Genomic DNA, 20,466 nt, shown 5'->3' with positions numbered 1-20,466 from the left:
TTGTAGGTCTATCCAATTGAGCGAAGAGGAATTTTACTTCCTGGTCAGTTGAAACACGCCCCATAATTTTTTCCCAATGGAGCGACTCCAGACCGAACTGCCCGACCAAAAATGTTGTGGGCGGGGCTAAGTTCGTCTGGCATCCAGGCTAGGTCTATGGCAGACATTTTGAAAAATGGAGAAGTGTGATCAACAAGAAGGACAAGAGCTGAGAGTAAACAAATTTTTTCCAGGAATTTGGATAAAATGGCAACTTAGAAATGCCACTTAAGCCCCTAGATAGGCTACGTACCGAAATACTTCCTTCGATACGTGGCAATAATATCCAGTGGACACTTAGGTATGTGAGACATGTGTGAGGGACAGAAGCTGAAAGTTACCGAGGTCAGCAGAACAAGGAGAGAGGACAGAGGAATCATACGTGCACGAGGTGGAACAGCAGATCGGATATTTTAGACAAAGTTCAAACATCCTCAATGGGACTGTGGGAGGAGGAGGGCCAGTGGCAACAGGTTGGAGGACTTAATTAGTTCAAAAGTACTTTGGGAGAGTGGGAAATTCTGGACATGATATTGGCGAGGTATTATCCCCACTATGTTGGATTGTTGATAATTAATAAGGCAGCTTCTCATTAGAGACCTGAAGTTGGTTTATCCTTCTGTTATCTCTATGCTCTCTTACATATTTGCCTAACAGCCGTCAAGATGAATTGGCTTCACCTTTGGAGAGCTGTGATGTAATCTATCTTTACACTCGGTCTCTGTATGAAACCTGATGACAAACTTGATGCACAGACGATCTAAGATCCCTTTGGTCTTGGTCGGAACAATCCACATTAACCAATAAACCAGTAGCATGAGAGGCCAACACGGAAATTATAATCACCGGCAATTAAAATCTTTAAGTCACGATTCACAACAACTGAAGCGCTTCCACCAACACAGCCGAGCGAGGCGGTAAACACTCAAACAAACTGAAAACACTTTTATGATAATCTGGTGATCACAGCAGCCACTGTATGTGCTGCGAAAAGCTTGTTAATCCTTTGAGGACACAAACCAGCCTCAGTATAAAGCAGGCCATTTTTATACCATTTATACCAATGATAAGTCCTCACTTCATCACTGTAAGCCACAGGGACTCGTTGGAGTCAGCTAAGGTTTAGGACAACCCTAAAAAAACATGGTCATTTATAAGCAAATGTAGCAATTCTTTTACACAACTGTTCTGTGTCACGCTGTATAATTACACAACTTTATATAACGAAGCTTAATAAAAGTGTGAGAGAATAGTAGAAGGTCAGTCAGTCATTAGCAGAATTGGCTCTGATTCAATCTTTAATAGTTCAAGTCCGAACATAAGTGACTAAGATGAGACATTGAAGGTTTTACACTTGGCTTATGTAGAAAAGTTGGCACCTCAATAAATGTTAAGTACAAAAGGGCTACAGAACAGTTGAAGCAAGTAAGCCATGGATCATAAAGCACTTTACTTAAAAGTCACTTAAGGGCTCATTTATGCTCAACGAAACAAACATAGATCCCATATTTCTATCACTTTTTGCACTTTATTTTTGATTGATTGAGTTTTGACATGAGCTCCTTTTAAGTCACCTAAAATGATTTAAATCATCTATTTCTACTTGAGCAGTCAGCTGCAGCATTAGGGCTTCCTTTTAATCTCAATGTGGATTTTTCTTAAAAATGTATATTTAAGAGTAACGGATGGTTGTATATCACATTTTCTTTCAAATACATTCAAATTGCTTTGGTTCTATGCATTTCCTGTCACACTTTTCTCACCATCTACTCAAACTCTGATTCTCCAAACTCTCAGTGCATCAGCCCTGTCTGTTTAATTACCTTCTTTATAAAAAAAATAAAACACTCCTCTGTTTTAAATAGTTTGAAAAGCAAGACCTTGATTCTCTGCTAATAATCCCAATGGGCCCAATTTAGCAGCTAATTTAGGCAAATGTTATCTAAAGGACTTTTAGAGACACAGCTGCCTTCAACCAGGGTAGCAATTTCAGGACTGGATTGCAGTTGGAGAGGGTTTAAAAGTTGTCCAGTGTGTTGAGGCTGATTCTCGGGGGTGCAGTCCACCCAATTACCCTAAATAGACCCATTATTTCCTGCAAAAATCCCCGTATTATAAGATAAATCCCTGTGGAAAGGTCCTTTTCCCGCAACATGCAAATGAAATATAAATGAAAATCTTCATCTATGTACATTAACACATTCACACTGGACCTTTTTCAGTGAAGTCTGTTCCCAGCAGCTCTGTTTGGACCTGTTTGCTAATCAACAGGCCCGAAAACACATCATATAAATAACCTTAATGGACTTTCCATGTATTACATTCTACGCAGCAAACAGGATTATATCTGCTGGATGTGATAATTAGATTGCTGAGTTGTACTGAGCTTGGAATGAATGAAAAGAAACCCTGACCTTAGTCTTGAGCTCAGAGACTCTGTGTTTATTGTATTTGGGTCCCCGATGACACATTTAGTGCAAACACACTTTGATGTGTGGATGAGATTTATTGTGAGTGTGAAAGCAGCAGGAAAATGGATTGGACAATAATGTGTCAGTGTCCTGTGGGGTAGTCAAGTCGAGTCAAGTCAGATTTTATTTGTGGAAGACATATTTTTTATCAAGGCCGTTCGTTTTTTTTAAGCAAAATAAGATGTATTATGTCCATACTAAAAGTATAACATGAGAACAGTCATAACTTGGACTAGCTTAGTTTTATAGAATAAAAGAGTGTTGGTTTTTGTCCGAATCATTTATTTCAACTTGATCACCGCTTTAACTGTTTTTAAATACACTTTTGAAAAACAAAACTTCTATGCTTCCTCCTCTTAATTCTCCTCTGTGAGTTCAACTGTGAAAATCTCTCTGAGAATTCAGTTGCGTAGGTGGGAGGTGTGATGTGCGTCTTTTTTTTTCACCTTAATTAAAAAATGACTTTTCTTTGTTCTTCTACTCAAGTGGAGTTAGATTTTTATAACCACCTGCCACACAGTGCTTTTGATTTTGTGAACCGTTTGTTTGATTGTTGAATAGTTCTGGACAATATGGCCACAATTTATATCGAGATAAAATGATCAGATCAGTCTATATTATTAATTACCATGCTAAATGTCACATTATTTTTCCTTTTAGGAGGAGGTTGTGGTTTAAAGAATGTCAGACACTTGATAAACAGCAAAACATTTACCACATCTGAGGCAGATCAACGATTGGTCTACTCCCTCACTGTGATTACAGAATGCATTATTAAATATTACACTGATATATGATGGACTTTCGTTATACTGCTAGTGATGAAAATGATACTGCAGTAATTATTGATATTGTTTTATTGAGGAGCGTTACTGTTGAACATATTTCCACCTTCCTGTAAATGTTTCATACTTTTGGCTTTCCCTGCAATTACTGTGCCTAATCAGATGTGTGCAGATTACAACGTTATCTTCTGCACGGCTGAAGCACGAACACCTAAGAATATCAGTAGCCGGGAATAATGAAAGGCTGCTGGGTCACAGAGAATCACAGATCAAAGGCCAATTAGAATCAGGTTCAGTCTGAAAGCATTAGCAAGCTGATGATGTGGGTGTGGGGATCGCCACCAATTAAGCTAATGGACGTTTCTGGTGATGATTTCAGATATGTATTATGTGAACGTTCCCTCCCCTCAAAATATAGTCAAGCTGCACCGAGCCACAATACAGGAAATAATTAGGTGCTAGTGATGTGACCAACATGTTGGTCCGTCGTCTGTGACTTCATTTAAAAGATCTTTAATCTTTTCTAATCTGGCTCAGCCGCAGCACACAAGCTTTAATAGCCTGGTTCAAGCTAAAGGAAGTGGTGTAGGTCATTATTATAAAGTATTAATTCAAAATTATTCAAAACAGATCCAGTGAGTTTTAAGTGACTCAGAAGATTTATAAGACCGTAATTTTGTTTCTCGTCTTTGAACGAGGAAAGGAAGGATGTAACTGATACGCACATATCTGCACATCCACCTTTCATGAGCTTTGAGACAAAGAATAATGTAAATGTTACCTAATGTTGTTTGTTTATGTGGCTTAAGGGAGAGCAATGCCGGTCAATGGCTCCACCACTTTGGTTGTATACACTGTCCAAGACATTCATGGTTCCCAGATGATGGATCCTCATGATCTTATCCACATGGGTTGAACATATACTGTTTTAAGTCAAATATCTTTTCATTTGACATGCAAATCAATCTGTTGATGTCCCCAGAAGATGATAATAATAAGTTTGCTGATCGCTAAAACTTTCAGGTCAAAATGTCACAATTCTCTGCTTTATACTTTATATCTTACCAAACTAATGACATTTCCATCAGCCCAGGTCAAATGTTAGCACGCTAATTAAGATGATGAATTTAAGATCAGCCTGTTAGCGTCCTCATCGCGAGTATGCTGATGATAGCATTTATCTCAAAGCAGAGTTGGGCATAAGTAGGCTCCAGCCCGGAGCTGCCAGCATGGCTGTAGGCTCCAGTTACCTTGGATTCCTTCACACAGAAAACACTTGGTGATAGATCTCTCCACAGTGTAAAATAAATATCATGTTTCTCCTAGAATTTTTCTTCAGATGTTTCTTGTGGTCTCTGGCTGCTTCACAAGTATCCATAAGTGGAAACACTGCACCTATCTCAGTTTGTCCAAACGTGGCTTGAATTTGATATAGTTTCTCTTCTAGTAAGTCCGAGGCAGTGATCTATGAACATAAAGGGGTTGCATTTACCATTGTACTCAAACTCTGAAATGAATCCAATCATGATTTCTCTACACTCTAGAATGATATATTTTAATTTTGCACAAGAATTTGTCATGGAGCTCATTTTACCTGTGTCTTTTTCCTGTTTTGCTCCAGGAGCGGATTCCCACAGTGACGTGAGCTCAGTGAGTGGCGGCGTACCCTGGGACAGCAGAGAGACATCCTTGGCTGCCTCCACCGCCGCCTCCCTGGCCTCATCCTTGCCTCTGAGGGACGTAATGGATGCAAATGAAGACATTAAGCACAGGGACCACAGCGACAGAGACTCGAACGAGTCTGTGGGCAGCGGCTCGTCCTTTGAAGAGCTTGACATGGATCAGGAGGAGCCGCAGCAGCAGCAGCCGCAGCAGCAGGAGGAAGAGGAGGAGGACGGAGGAGAGAGGGAGGAGAAGGAAGACGGGGAGGAGAGGGAGCTCCCTGAGAGTGGAGACGGAGCTCGAGAAGCAGTTGAACTGGTGGCTGAAAAGAAGAAGCCCTTGGGGGATGGAGAGCAGTAGGGAGGATGCTGAAGAGATAAGGGCGGAGGCCATGTAACACTGGCAAGCCAGAGAAGTTCCTCAGTCATTCCTGTGGCTGGTTTATCTGTCATTTAATCTTGTTGGTGGATCTCAAGCTGTTCATGCCATGACCAACACGCCATCTTTCTACGCCTTCTAATTGTCTGTTTGAAGCCTGTACGTTTTGTTCAACTGTAATCAGTTTGTTTTTCTAATCTTTTGATCTTGTCAGAATTGAACAGCCGATACCTTGAGTCAAACTAATTGTCTCTGCACACAGTGTGCAGCATATGAGGGCCAGCTTTAGTTTAATTCTATATTTAATTTCAATATTTTAACACATTAAAGTAAATACATTGGATCGTCATGCATCGTGTGTGACATGGATATTTCCCCAAACTGTCAAGGTCATGTGCTGAGGAAGTTCATGTCCGTGTTTTTATGCATTTCCTGACTTCGGTGTCTTGATAAATAGTATTGATTTAGTTGAAAATGTGCAGGAGCTAATGCTGTAGAAATCTTGAAGGACCTATTTCGTTGTGTGATTTTCTTATCCTTCTATTTTTGTGGAAAGTTTGGAAACTGTCAATCACACGGGGGAAATTCTGGAGTAAAACTTTTGCCCAACACCAGTAAAGTAAAACCAACGAATCCTCCAGAAGACTCCAGGACCAGGGTTTATATTAAATTTAAAAAGTGTTTTCCCCATTGAATACTGTACAGAACATTTTATTGTCACCCTAAGCTTTGATGATGGCTTTAGTTTTTTAAGGTAATTTTCCCTTCTGTTTTTGGTCGGTTGAACCACCTCACAGTTCTGTTCGTAGCCAATATTCACTCACTTCCAGAGACTAGCTGTGATATGTTTGTTGACTGAAAACGTTGGTGCTGTGCGACATTAGAAGAAATGTACAGCACACGGCCATGGTTGTGTCTTTCTGTCTGTAATAAAAACTTTAAATCAGATGTGCATCAATGTTTTCCACAAGCATGTCTCTTAAACCTTAAAACACAAAGCTACTTCATTGCTCTTATAGTCTCAGAACCATTCTTATCCATTTTTGTTTGGCTGCCTCCCTACAGAAACAGCAGCATGAGAGAACGTGTTGTACTGGAGATATTAATGAGGAAGTAAGCGCCTAATAACTCATTAGGCCGTCTCTCTTTAAGAGTTTCTTAAAAGAGCCATTTCCCCTGGTAGATGTGAAATGCTTGGTTGAAGTGTGGCAAGCACACACACTCCTAAAATATAATTGCAAAATGTTATTGTTTCTAAATGATGTCGACTCAGCACGAGCTGCGTTGATCCAACCAGCGTTTGATTGAGCGGTTTGGCATTTTTGTCAGAATTTACATAACCTGCTGTGTTTGGAGAAGAGGAATAACAGGCTTCAACAGATGAATGAATTTTGATGGACACAAGTGTTCTTTAGCCAGCGGTCCTTAATGAGCACCATGACCTATAACGTTTCTGTTCCAAATCCGACACCACTGAAGGCCCAGTCATTTTACTGGTTTATACACCGTCAGTCAGCCAGAGAAGATATCCTTCTTGCTCCTGGGCAGGTTGACACAATGGTGAGTATCAGCTTCTCTCAGTAGAATGTGTTTCTGTGTGAACACCAATGAGGCGACTTCAGGGAATTAACTGAAAAGTAGCTGAGGGGATGAGTTGGTTACAGGATGAGTTAGTTTGTTGAACAAGTCAACACAAATATTTGCTGGTATCCAGAACTTGGCGAAAAGATGTTTCTGTTGAAAAAAATAGATAAACAAAGATCAATCAAAATGTGGTGACTCACTCCCCCCCCCCACACACACTCTCTCCCACACACACAGGTGAGCTGCTCACCGAACACTGTAATCATAATGATGAATTATATCAAAAACAATGACAAAAAACAACACCAGACCACAAGAATGTAATTGTATTACTACAAAAATGCATTCATGGCTCCCACAATGAATATTTACTAACGTATTGTTACTTACTACGACATCAGCATCTTCCTCCGAAACAAAAACATTTTCTGGCCATTGTGGCGTCTTCCAATGTGCATGAAAAAACATGATCCATGATGGGTGCATCTTGTGAATGGGTGACGAATTAAAGGAAAGGAACACATAGGGGGCATGGGATCACTGCATGGGTTAAGGAAATGATGTGAATTATATGAAATGCTCGAGGCTATCTCTGTTTAGGGGAGAATTTGGATCATGTGTTGACGTACTTCTCACTCCAAATGAGGCGATGTATTTTTGAAAGAATGGGGATCATCGTCTAAGGAGTAATAGACTTGTAGATTCTTTGCAAAGGACCATTGACGCTTAGTGGCCTTATTAGGACCTCGGTTATTCCCTCAGTTTGTTCCCCATCTGCACATTGATTTGTCTCCTCGTACATGCAGCAGAGAAACGAAGCTCCATCATGTCCACCTACAAGAACCGGCCACAGAACATTGGGACAAAAGATAAATGACATACTTTCCATTGCGTATACATCTTCTTGAATATTCCAGCCAAAGGGCCGCTGGTGACATTTTGTTTTGTGATTAGACTTCATGAGATCAGTAGCCACACTACCCACAGAGGTGTCATCAGTCTGCAGGGACAGATGCCCTCACCACATGTCTGTCGCACGTTCACTTTTAATCTTGGCACGCCGACCTTTGTCCAGAGGCACAAAAAAAAACGAGATCAGTCTTGAAGAGACTGCGATGACACACTGGGGTCAGCCGCTGATTTAATGAATTGTGAGACCCACGGGGGTGACATGCAGCTATGAGGGCGCGGGAGATTATTGCCTTCCCATGATGTTAATTATTAATCTCATTACATTGCACGTCGAGAGAGAGATGGGGGGGTGGGGGGGTATCACCATACAAAATTAGATGCCGACCGTTGGGTGTCTGCTTTTGCAGGGGAGAGAGAGAGAGAGAGAGAGAGAGAGAGAGAGAGAGAGAGAGAGAGAGAGAGAGAGAGAGAGAGAGAGAGAAGAAGGGGTCGCATCCCTCTCAGAGCGCACGTCCCTCTGTGCGCATCACTGTGCCATCTGGGACTGACCTCTCTTCCCCGCGCCCCGTGTCACGACTTGTTCCGCGGCTCCCAAATAAAGCATTTCCACCGTCCGCTGCAGATGAGCAGCCTCCAAAGGTTCCTTATTTAAACATCCCCCCCAAACCGCTTCAGCAAACAAGGGGCGACTCTTCTGATGTCCGCACCCAGCCCAACAGCCTCCAGCCGGACACCACACGGTCTTCTCCCCTTATATATGCGCTGAATTACACGATGTTCATTTGGTCCAGACAGTGTCTCTTGGACTCCTCTTGCGCGGAGCAGCTGCGCCTCCGTCCAGGTGTCTAAACCTTCGGAGAGTTCAGGCTCTCCCTGTTCGGCGCGCCTATCCGCAGCCAGCGCTGTAATCAGCTGGTGGGTTTGAGAATACTGTTGCAACAATGAGGATTCAGCAAAACCTCGAGTAACAGGTAGATCTTGAATTGTGTCTAATCCCATTTTTCCTACTAATCATTTCTAGATTCTGGCATTTCTTAATTAATTGGTCGTAAAAACGTCTAGTGTCTTCTCTTGGTGCTCTAGAAAGTAAATCGTCCTTTTCCATCAGGACATTGAAGAGGGCGTCCCGTTGCATGTTTTGGGGGTTTTGTGACTTTTTGAAAACCTCCAGCACCCAGCGGCTGGTCGCGTGCTCGTGTTTTTTTAATTTATTTTACGCAGCACCACGGACAGCTCCGGGCGCGCGGCTCCTCTCCCGCACGCTGCACGCATGGTTCAAACTTCAGGCATCAGCGACACTCGCCTCCTCCATTCATCCAGCCCCGGTGCACGCCGCACGCCGCTCCGTGCTTAAGGCTTAAATAAATACACCACCGACACTGGTGCGAAGGATGCTGCTGCTGCTGCTGCTGCGCTGGCTTAATACTTTCCCCTCATCGCACGGCTGCGCTGGAAACCAACGCACCCCGCACAGGTAAGGGATCCTGTGGTGTTGTTGTTTTTTGGACTCGACTGATTTGTGCCTTGAAGGTCCTGGGTGTGAACTTAGTGAGAAGCTGAAGAAGTCTGTGCAGGGTTGAATCTGTTGAGCTGACCTCACCTAATTTTATTTTGTATTTGTTGACTAAATCTTTGTTTACAACCCAAACCAGTTTGTGCGTAATTGTGCCAAATATTTATTCCTCTTTTCCTTATACCGGAATCTGTTTACCACAAAGGGATCCCATTTTGCCTGCTTAGTATTTACCTCTATATCTCTGGTTATAGCCATGTACTTGCTTCCACATGTGCGAGCCTGCAGACAACTACTGAACAGGCGCGGATGAGCGGGCTACCATCCCAACCGCCGTGTCTCCGATCTCCCCCATTTGGGAAAATCGCTTTGCGCAAGAAGAAAAAAAGTGCGAAGCGCTGCAGAGAAAAGTCGATTAAAATTTCAAAGAGTCGAGAATTAGTTTGTGTGCCACAGGGTGTTGGAGAGGAGATGTGTTATGCACATGCACGGTCCATTTTTGCAAGTGGTTTCTCTTTCCATAGAAGGCATTTTCCTTCAGAGTTTTATTCTCCTACCTCATGAAAATCTCTGATCCCTGCCACTATATCTAAATAGGTATATAATAGTGTAGAATAACATCACACTGGTGTAAATCAGCGTGAGAACAGTGAGATGGGCTCTTCGGTGTGGCAGACTCTGTGTTATTTTTCCATTATCAGATCATCAGGAGTTCAACATACATTTTTAAACACAGGAGGAATATGAATGAACACCCCAAGGTGCAACATATTTAGAGCCTGCTTCGCCAATACTGGACAAAGTCATTAAGGGAAGCAAAAAATGTTCTGTGGATGCTTCCTCTGGTCCAAGGGGCATCTGTGCTGCATGTTCAGCACATAAAAACAATCGAAATCCCTCGAAGTCAGTGGTTGCCAACCAGAGCGTTTCTGTTGATGGAATCCATTCCCTTGTTTAAACAGGGGTTATTATTGTGAAATATTTGCAGGAGCGGAAGATGCACGGCTTCATACTGTCTAGTACTGGTGTTTATTTGAGTACAGGGGACTTCTTTCATACAGGACAATATTCATATTTGTGGCCATATTCATATCAAAGCCTTTATGTAAAACCTCCTCTGTAGAACAAGTTGTGGAACTGAGAAGCTATATATTTTGCATTGTAAATATTAATTGATATTAATTTGAATATTATTCATTGAATAGAAACATTTGCCCAACTGCACTTCTTTGTGTATATTTATTTATGGTACATTCAACGTTTAATAGAAATTGAAAAGCATGATGCTCCTAAGTGGGTTTTTCGGAAGATATCAACAAAATCACGCCTGTTTGCTGTTCTGGCTCCTAAATGGTGGAATGAGCTCCCCAATGACATCAGGACAGAAAGTCTACACATCTTCCCCCGCAAACTAAAAACAAACCTCTTCCGACAATACCTTGAATAAAAGTTTAAACTAACAATTTAGTAGGACTTAAATGGCACTTACTTATAGCACTTTGTCTTTTTTGAAAAAAATGTACTTTCTTGATTCTTGTTGTTCTGGGTTTGTTCCCTCATGGTTGATGCACTTATTGTAAGTCCCTTTGGATAAAAGCGTCAGCTAAATGAAATGTAATGCAATGAAATGTAATGTGATGGTCGCTTTCAGCTTAAGTTTGGAATTAAAAAGTGATCTTGGGCTCGAAAAGGCTGGAGACCACTGCTCTAAGTGCAACCCCTCCAGTCGACACAGAGATTCACGAGCTAAATGCACATATAAATTTTATTTTTTAATACATCTGAAAAATAACTGTTTTATTGATCATTAGTATGTTTGGATTTATTATTTAATAGAATGAAAGCCTCCTCCAGTAACGGATGCAGAATGACGTTTGAGACCAGCATTCACAGCTGAAGATGTTGATTACTGTAAATTATTCAGGCGATGGCCGACTGAAGAAAAGAACATATACTCCATTGCCACCGTCAGAATCCAGTGATAAAAAGTATGGCAGCAGGAGGTGCGGCTGTGGTTTCTGCACTGCTCAGAACGGCATGTAGAAATCCTCACCGGTTACTTATAATTTGAGGGGGACACACACACAGTGTTACACAAGGACACAAGGAACGCTGCTAATTACAGAGAGTGTGATGCTACGCAGCAGCAAGTTAGAGTTTGGGAACAAAGCAGAAATGACTAATTATCTGGAAAGAGGGACTGAAACTGCAAAATCTCCCCCTCAACCGCCTGTAAAAGCTTAAGCCGGGGATCTTTATAGAACAAGCAACTTGTGCTTAATGGTATCAGTTTTCATATAGCTGCTACAGTGATGAATCAGTAGAGTGTGTATACCTCCGACAAGGCCCAACAGTCTCTTTAGATTCAGTCAAGACCTGATTTTCTTCATGAAGATCCATGAATTATTTCCTGGGAAATCAGGGAATATGTCCCAATAATCTAAATAAATCTCATGATGAAAAAAAATCCTGATTAGTTGACCAGTAGCTGTTGTGTAATCTTTCTTATAACAAACATACACACGGACAGAAAAGATCCCCCCGGGTAGAGCGGCTGGTCCTCTAACCAGTTGGTCGGTGGTTTAAACATCCATTCCGTGTGCCGACGTGTCCTTGGGCAATCAAATTGCCCCTCATGGCTGAGCTGGCAGTATGCGAGCAATGTGTGATGGAGAAAGTGTTGCAAACAATGCACTGTACATATGTTTATGAATGGGTGTAACGTAAAACTATAGTTTTAAGTCATTAAGACTAGAATAGCGCTTTATGAATACAGACCATCCCCTGTGCTGTCGTCCTAAGTAACCAATAGGGCCAATAATTGTCTTTCGAGTAAATCATTAAACTTTACAGAGCATGACTAAACTTAAAGTCAAGAGACATCTGCTTTAGCTCCATCATCACTCAGGCCTCTTACAATATGCTCCGGCTGTATCAGCTGCCAGATACCAGAGATTAAATTGCTGTATGATGAATCCCTGAAGTCCCATTAAAAAGGACAGTTTAATAGCTTAGTCTTCCTCACACACACTCACACACACACACACACACACGCGCACACACACACACACACACACACACACACACACACACACACACACACACACACACACACACACATAGGTACATGAGTTGGATGTCACTGTCTTCTATAGTCAGATCTATACTGTACACCTGATGCCAATAACATCTGTTAAATGAAATATTTAATGTCCCTCTGCACTAATGCAGATGCAGGTATTTATGTGCTGATTTGTATTCTGTAAGCCGATCGGAGCCAGTGTTCAGTATTGTGGGTTTCTTGTATACAGGTCAAAGGCATGGAAGATAATAAGTGATTAGAAACTGGGTCCTGGCTTTAATTTCAGGGGCAAAGTCAGAATGAATGGAAACTGTCTCACCGTGTATGTTTCAAGGCGGTGCAGTAGTTCTACTGTGTGGAAACAGGATTTGAGCTCAAATATACACATTCAGTGAGTCTGCAAAGTCAGCCCCCCATTCTGATGAACACTGATTTCTAAACTCTCACTCCACTGAAAGCAAACTTCATATCAATGCATGATGTGTGCATGACTCTATAGAATTAACTGCTGGCTGACTGCAAATGGCTCATTCCTGTGCAACATGTGAGAGATGAGTGATGATGAACTGTTGTTGATCCTTTCTTCTTCTTCTTCTTCTTCTTCTTCTTCTTCTTCTTCTTCTTCTTCTTCTTCTTCTTCTTCTTCTTCTTCTTCTTCTTCTTCCAGCTTTTGCTAAAATAAGTTCTGACTCCAGTGATATTAAAGGGATTGGGAGTCGTCAAAGGAGGAGAATTAATAATGTTGCTTTGTAACAATTATGGTCTAGTATGCTTTATTTATTTGTATTTGATCAATGGAAATCATTATCTGATACTTAATTCCTCCTCCGAGTCTCACAGCCCTCCAAGGGGTCCCGGCCCATATAGTTTGGGAACTACTGGATTACAGCATTTATATCGTTCTGCAGTTAGATTGTGAATATTTTGAGACCCAATATTAATTTATTGTAGATTCAGTTTTTACACATTAACGCACTGTGACATGCGTCGACTAGAATTTGAAAAGAGTAAAACCAGTTTATAACCTAGAAGCATTGAAACCTCATTTGGTGTATCGGTATTTTTATATGAATTCCTGTCTTGGCAATCATCTCGTAACCCACTAGATTCATCTCGTGACCCCTCGTAGATGTCCTGACCCAATCACTGCAATAAACCTGAACCTGAGGCTCCTCATCTTTAATAACATTCTGCTGATTTATGATCAGAGCGGTGAAGTATTTGCACTGTAGTTCCCACAGATCAGTTTGACTTGTAGTGTGTAATTGTATGTATCAGATTATTATTGACAATTCACCTATGTGATCATGATGTTTGACACATAAAGCAGATCATTCCATTCTGGAAAGCAAGTGAAATAATGAAAAACTTTAAACCGGTTGATTTGGGTTATTAACATGTTGCATGAATTTTGAGACATGAGACTTTGAATGAAGCTTTCAATGTGCAAAGGTAAATTTAAATTAGAGAGGCTGGAGAAGCTGTATTATAACAATCCCGATTGCACTGCAATATTTAGTTATGTAAATGACCTTATTAACACAATTTTAACTCTTTTTTTCTCTGCATTTAAAAGTAGAATTGCACTAGAACGTTTTCTTCCACCCAGGCCAAACAATCCCCTTAGAGCTTCACTAAAGTTCATACACTCATAAATGTCAGTTTCCTAAATGTGTCAGATTTCCCCCTCTAGAGCTATGAAGTATTCCCAGTGATATTACTGAAAAAATAATTCCTGGATCTGTCACTGATCTTCATCTGCATTAAAATGTCATGGATTCTTACCTGACCCACAACACATCCTTACCCCAAGTGTTGTGAAGAAAACTGCTTACAAACCAACCAATAAATAAACAACCGGACAGGGTCAGAGGTAATGAGTTCAACTTAAATACCCTCATTAATATCAGTCATTAGTCCGGAAAGCGCTCTTCTAATGATTTCCAAAAAACGTGGTGTTTCAGGCCACTCTCATCCAGCAGTAAAATTCTGTGACGATGAATAATGCAGCTCTACAATAAGACACAATAGCACCATACGTCCATCGCGTCCTTCGAGCCAATGGAAGGCCTGGCAGTAATGATCTCTGAGAGACAAAGAGAGAGGATGAATGTTTGATGAGGAAGGCACGATGGGGCTCCTGGGAGGAGAAGGGACTGTTTAACACATGTGAGGGATTCCCTGCTTTCCAGGTGGAGAGAGAGGAGGAGGTGGAGGAGGGGGAGGTGAAGCAGAGTCAGGAAGATGGAGCAAGCTGTTTGTAAAACATAGGCCTATAAGCATATATGCTGTAATGAGGTTGACTGTTTGATTATCAGGAGGATATGAGTGTCCCTCCTCCTCCCCTCCTAAATGCAGCACCATTGTGTGATTGAAAATAGTCGGAGTGATGCAGCGAGCCTCGGAGTTGACTGATGTCGTCCTAATTGCAGGAGCTGCTCCTCAGAAAGTGCCTGGAAATTCACACTTCAAGGACCTCCTCGCTCTCTAATTGCTGATTGTATGAATGACCTTATCAGAAAAAGGTCAGCGGCTGTGTTTTGGGGAGACATTGGATTGTTTCACCGGTGTAAGTCCAGGGTTATCATTGATCAAGTCCATCTTCCTGGATTAATTGGACTGAATTCCAATAGAGCTCAGAGACCATTTTCCCGTAAATATCTTATTAAGTCATGTTTTTTTTAAAGGACGGTACGGTGATGCAGTGGAGCCTCCCAGCTAGAAGCTTCTTGTTTTGAATCCCAGTCGAGCCGGGACCCTTCTGTGTGGAGTTTGCATGTTCTCCTCGTGTCCCTCTCGGTTTTCTCTGGGTACACTGGTTTCCACCCACAGTCCAAACACATGCAGATTGGGGTGTGAATGGTTTTCTCTCTATGTTTGCCCTGTGATACACTGGCAGTCGGTCCAGGGTGAACCCCTGCCGCTCGCTGAACTTTGATCTATACACTAGAGAGGCACATTTAATTTATATATGTTTGTAAAACAAAAAAGGCCCAAATGTCTCTTTCTAGCTTCTGAGATCTGCTTTCTCTGTTTTGTGTAATGAAAATAATCAACCACTTTTAAGACTTAAGAAGATAATGCTTGAGCCATCTTATGTAATTTCTTACTCTCAACTATAGTCTGTCTTTCTCCGCCTCGGACTTACCTCCTCTTTACCTCTTTATCTCTTTATCTGTTTATCTCTTTATCTGTTTATCTCTTTATCCGTATTTCTCAGCTTCAACCAGCTCCACATGAAGATTTAACAAATATATAGATCTAATTTATAAAAGCCTGCATTTCTAAACTAGCCGGTCACCTTATGAGAAAACGTCGCTCAATCAGAAGTAAAGAGGGAAATTACGTTCGTTTCCCTGCTGATTGATATTTATGTATATTGGTCTAATGAGTATTTACATGACGTTGTGTATGGAATCGACCCTGTGCATGTTCAGGGGTAATGAGAGAACATGTTCGCAAGTGCAATAGTGCGGCTCCTTAATGTGTTAATAAAAGCTTTTTAAATAAATGCGGTCGATGACTTTGATCTTTCAATTTGTTGTCGATTAGGAATATAGCCAAGTGTCAAGCAATTCAATCAAATATCAAATATTAAATTACAGAGTGTCATTTGTCCCAGGACTGGAGCTCCATGCATTGTTTGCGCCTGGAAGTGTGTGTGTGTGTGTGCACTCTACACCCTTTTCACCCATTAGCGGACCATCTTCAGCCCCCCCACCCCCCACCCACCCAGCCACATTCTCATTGTCAGCTGGAAATGTGATTTTAGGGGAGGCCTGACTCCCATTACCTTTTGCTTCCTCTTAACCAGGCTCTCAGTCATTCCACTGGGATCTCCAACCTGCTCCTCCAGGCTCAGGGCTGCAGATGACCACCACTCCTTCAACACTCGCTATTGCCTGGGGGGATATCACCATATTAATGCTGCACTCCACTCCTGAGACAAATGAGTGTCATAAAAAAAATCAGCCCAGACGGATCTTTGTCAAACCCGACCCTTATCCCCCGTCTGTGCTGCCCACACGGCACACCGCTTTTTTCCCTTTTTCTTCTGCCCTCACGCATCGGCTATCTTTTCTTGAATGTTTTTTCCTTCAGCACTACTCCTCCCATTCCTTCACACAGTCTGGTTTGAAGTGTGCGAGAGGCTGGCAGGCTTTGCGCTCTTGAATTAAGAAGGCCATCTGGTGAAGAGGGAAACAGAGATGGCTGTAGAGGAGGAGAGAGGGAAAATGAGAGGCATGTTTTTTCTTTGAAGTGAACGTGTAGACAGAATCCTGGGTGGGATTTCACATCTAAAGAGTAAACATTGCTCTCAGCATCTGTCGTTTATGCACACACAGTGCTTTAGGATTGTGACACTCTCATGTCGTGCACGAGTTGCAAACGGTGCGACGCTCTGCATCTGTCAGAGTCGATTTCAGCCGTGAAACATTTCCTCCATTGCTCTGCCGATACAGTCTTTGTGTAAACCTTCGTTAAACAGCCGCTGAAAGTACAGCAGCTGGTTTTACTTCATTTCGAACTCGGGTTAGTACTAATGCCTTTGCTGACTCCAGGCAGCCTCCACTGAATTAAGATAAAGTCCTTTACATAAAACAAGCACATCACAGAGCTTGGCTGTGGTGGGCTGTGATTGGCCCTCTGGCCTAAGTCACTGTGCCTGCTCAGCGGTATATATACTATCACAGATTGGACAACTTTCTCTTGCTTACTCAGCGCTCCACTGCCAGCTTGCTTCGATAGAGCTTCACTTAGAAAGTTGTGTTAGTCATGGAAAAGTTTACGCAATGTTTTTCGACGGCGGTTTACACATGACATGGAGGGACTCCCACACTTCTGTCCATGTGTGTGAGTGTGTGTGTGTTAGGGGGGGGGGGGGGGCATGGACACACTGCAGTGGGCCTCTTTTACCTCTTCTTCTGCATCGACTGCACGAAACTGCTGCACTGTAATCACACAAGTTATCTGACAGCCGGTGGATTTGTTTTGCTCGGTTCACGGACTGTCATGTTCTTCATGGCCAGGAGGACATCGCAGGAGAGGACAGAGCGCCAGGTTTGCTATGGTACTCACACCACCTCCAAACACAGTTTAATACTAACAACACAACGAAATACTCATAAGACTATCAAATACTCAAAACACAATTAAATACTCACAATACAACCAAATATTCACAGCTCCATCAAATACTTGCAACACAACCCAATACTCACAACAATAACGAATGTTAACAATCAACGAACTACTCATTTAGTTTTTTCATATGAGCGCTCGTCATCAAATGTTCACGTGCGGAAAAGACCAGGCTCACTGCTCGTGGCTCCGACCGCTTGTTTGAAAGTCTGTTTTCATGGGCTGGATATTGCAGTGTAGAGAACAAAGACGGGGGGGGGGGGGGGGGGGGGGGGGGGGGGGGGTTGGAGGGCCCACTGGTGAGATGGAGGCCCCCTGTGGGACTGCAGGATCGGGGAGGAGACTTACAATGTGTCAGCCGGAAATCCTTTTGTCACCACTCTCCTCTCTTGAGGCGGTTGTGCTTAAGTGCTTTACCAGTGTTGTCTCTCCCCCCCCCCCCCCCCCCCCCCCCCCTTGCAGAATACTATTCAAAATAAACACATTTAATCAGTTTACATCACAGACTTGCAGCTCCCTTCGCCATTTGTGTATTTATGAGGGCGATGTTTAACTGCACTACGGCCAGAGCACCCCCCCCCCCCCAAACACTAAAGCCTTCATGTTGTACACAGCTGTATTCTTTCTCTTGTCTGCGGTTGCCTTTGTATGCAGGAGATGTGGTGGTGACTGTGGTCACCACCACATCTCCTGCAGGTCCTGCAGGTCCATCTCCTGTGGTGGTTTACACTTGTTGACAAGCGGCTGAGGGAGAGAATGGAAAGTCAGAGATACACACACTAATTTGGTCTGGAGGAAAAAGGAGTTCATCAACTCTAATGCCACATGTCCCATCTTATTTCACAGAGTTTGCACCGGGAGCATCTCTAACTCTTTATCAAACAAAGAATCAAAGATATATTAGAGCAACATCTAAGTATAATAATGATCTGAAACAATTGGTTGTATCAGTTATTTATTGTTTAGTTTTGGGTTGTGTTGTCATTGAAAAGCCAAGCGAGGATAAAAGATCTGACTGAAGTCGGATCAGTTTGGACGGTTCACAGCGCTTGTTTCCCAGTTCTCCCATAGGACCTAGCACCGTGCATGCATGGTCAGACTGGCCCACTTGTTCTGGTCTATCTTCCACTTCCTTTGCGCCCTCTCCATCTACTGGCAAGTTTCCATGGAAACAAGAGGGAGAGACCGAGAGGATAGAGAGAGAGGAAGACAAGAGAAAAAAATCCCAAAGAATGGGGTCTGCAGTGTGACTCCTGCTGAGAGTGTTCTGTGTTTTAAGAGGAAACTCCGTGTTTTTCAAGGAGCAAGGAAGAAAAATGAGGATTAACATCCGCCTGAAGCTTGGTTTTAATAATCTTTCATCAATACAGTTAATTGCTGCTTGTCGTCCTATTTGACTGGTTGATGAGACGGATCATACTGGCTCACTATCATACTCATAAACTTCTTCCACCCACAGCGCCGCTTAATTAAGCCTCTGGGATTTGTGAGGACTGTCACCAGGACCGAACCAAAACCCTGCGTCTCCTCTGTTTTCCAATCCAGACGTGAACCAGCTCAGCTTTAACTCCTCATGTCCAAGCGTCACATTAAATCAGGATGTGGTCAGCAGCGTATTGATTTGCAACAAATTTTGGTAACTGGAGAAGACATTTTTATCTATCATCCTGATAGATAATTTACTTTTTCTGGCAAAGAATCTCTAATGTGGTCGAAGGAAATCATTATACAATAGAAATGTGTAAATATATTTTTTTACAATAGATTATAGTACTATGATCTATTTAGAAATTGTGTTTTTTCAATTTAATTTAATTTAAGTGTATAGTTATTGGTATTATCAATCTTTTAAATTTACATTTTGTATTTTAGCATTGCTAAAAGAGCAATATGAATCAGTTTATTATTATTATTATTATTATTATTATTATTATTATTATTACTGTAGCAGACTGATTTTTTAATCACATACTGAAGCTGTTATTTCCAAAAGTATTCAGAGCCGTTACTGAACCTTGTAGAAACTGCTCTGGCAGCAGTTACAACCTTTGCTCAGCTGGATCTGGGCAGTTTATCCTGTTCCTCCAGACAGATCCTCAGATTGGATGGGAAGCGTCTGTCACCTGACGTCTTCAGGTTTCTTCCCAGATCTTCTATGAGGTTTGAGTTTGTGCTCTGGTTGGTTCACTCAAGTGCACTAAGAGAATTGCACCAAGAGCCACTTTAGAATTGTCTCTGACTTTATGTTTCATGGGAGTTTTTGATAAACACTGAAGTTTTGCCCATTTGAAATTATCAACACTGTCAAATGTGCGACAGGTGAAAGGATCTGAAAACGTTCTGATGTGATTGCATTGGAAGATACAAACAGCATATGGTTAGTGAAGCTTAGCCTAGCTTAGCACAAGATTGTACAAAAAGATAACCTGGCTCTTTCCAAGTTAAACAAATCAGAACTGAGGACGGAGCTTCAATCGAAACTGAATCCAACAACACTGGAACTTCAAATGCTTTAGTCTTTGTCTGAGTCAAGATCCCATTCGACTTACTAACCTATATCTTACACTGGGAAATATAACTGCTCACATTATTTTGGAGTTGCTTCGTTCCCTTGTATTGAAAATTAAGCTTAATTAAACTGCAGAATAAATTAATGTGTTAATATAGTTCTTGATAAAGTCACACTAATTCAGTCTTCTGGCAACAACATTAATTTGTGTTAAATTCCTTTTAATTGTGTGTGTATTTTTGCAGAGCATGAGTTGTGTGAGTAGTTAATGCGACTTGACTAAATGATCCTCTGGGATATATGATTTAGTTTTGTCTCTGTAGACGTTCAGTGTTCGGGAGCATGTGCGCATGTGATTATAAAAGAGTTGTCATCCGCCTTAAAAGAGA

General features: G+C 41.9%; 1 protein-coding gene across 1 annotated transcript in view; it reads left to right on the top strand.

Annotated features, from left to right (window-relative positions):
* tex264a (testis expressed 264, ER-phagy receptor a) overlaps positions 1–6,283 on the top strand; it is a 67,237-nt gene extending 60,954 nt beyond the window's left edge. Inside the window, exon 4 of the mRNA XM_053438075.1 lies at positions 4,917–6,283. Within this exon, the coding sequence (XP_053294050.1) occupies positions 4,917–5,317 (401 nt within the window). The 3' untranslated portion in view covers positions 5,318–6,283. The remainder of the gene's footprint in view (positions 1–4,916) is intronic.
* The last annotated feature ends 14,183 nt before the right edge of the window (positions 6,284–20,466 follow it).

This window comes from Pleuronectes platessa, chromosome 2 (genome assembly GCF_947347685.1).
Source record: "Pleuronectes platessa chromosome 2, fPlePla1.1, whole genome shotgun sequence".
Lineage (NCBI taxonomy): Eukaryota > Metazoa > Chordata > Actinopteri > Pleuronectiformes > Pleuronectidae > Pleuronectes > Pleuronectes platessa.
This window is presented reverse-complemented; position numbering and strand designations above follow the sequence as displayed.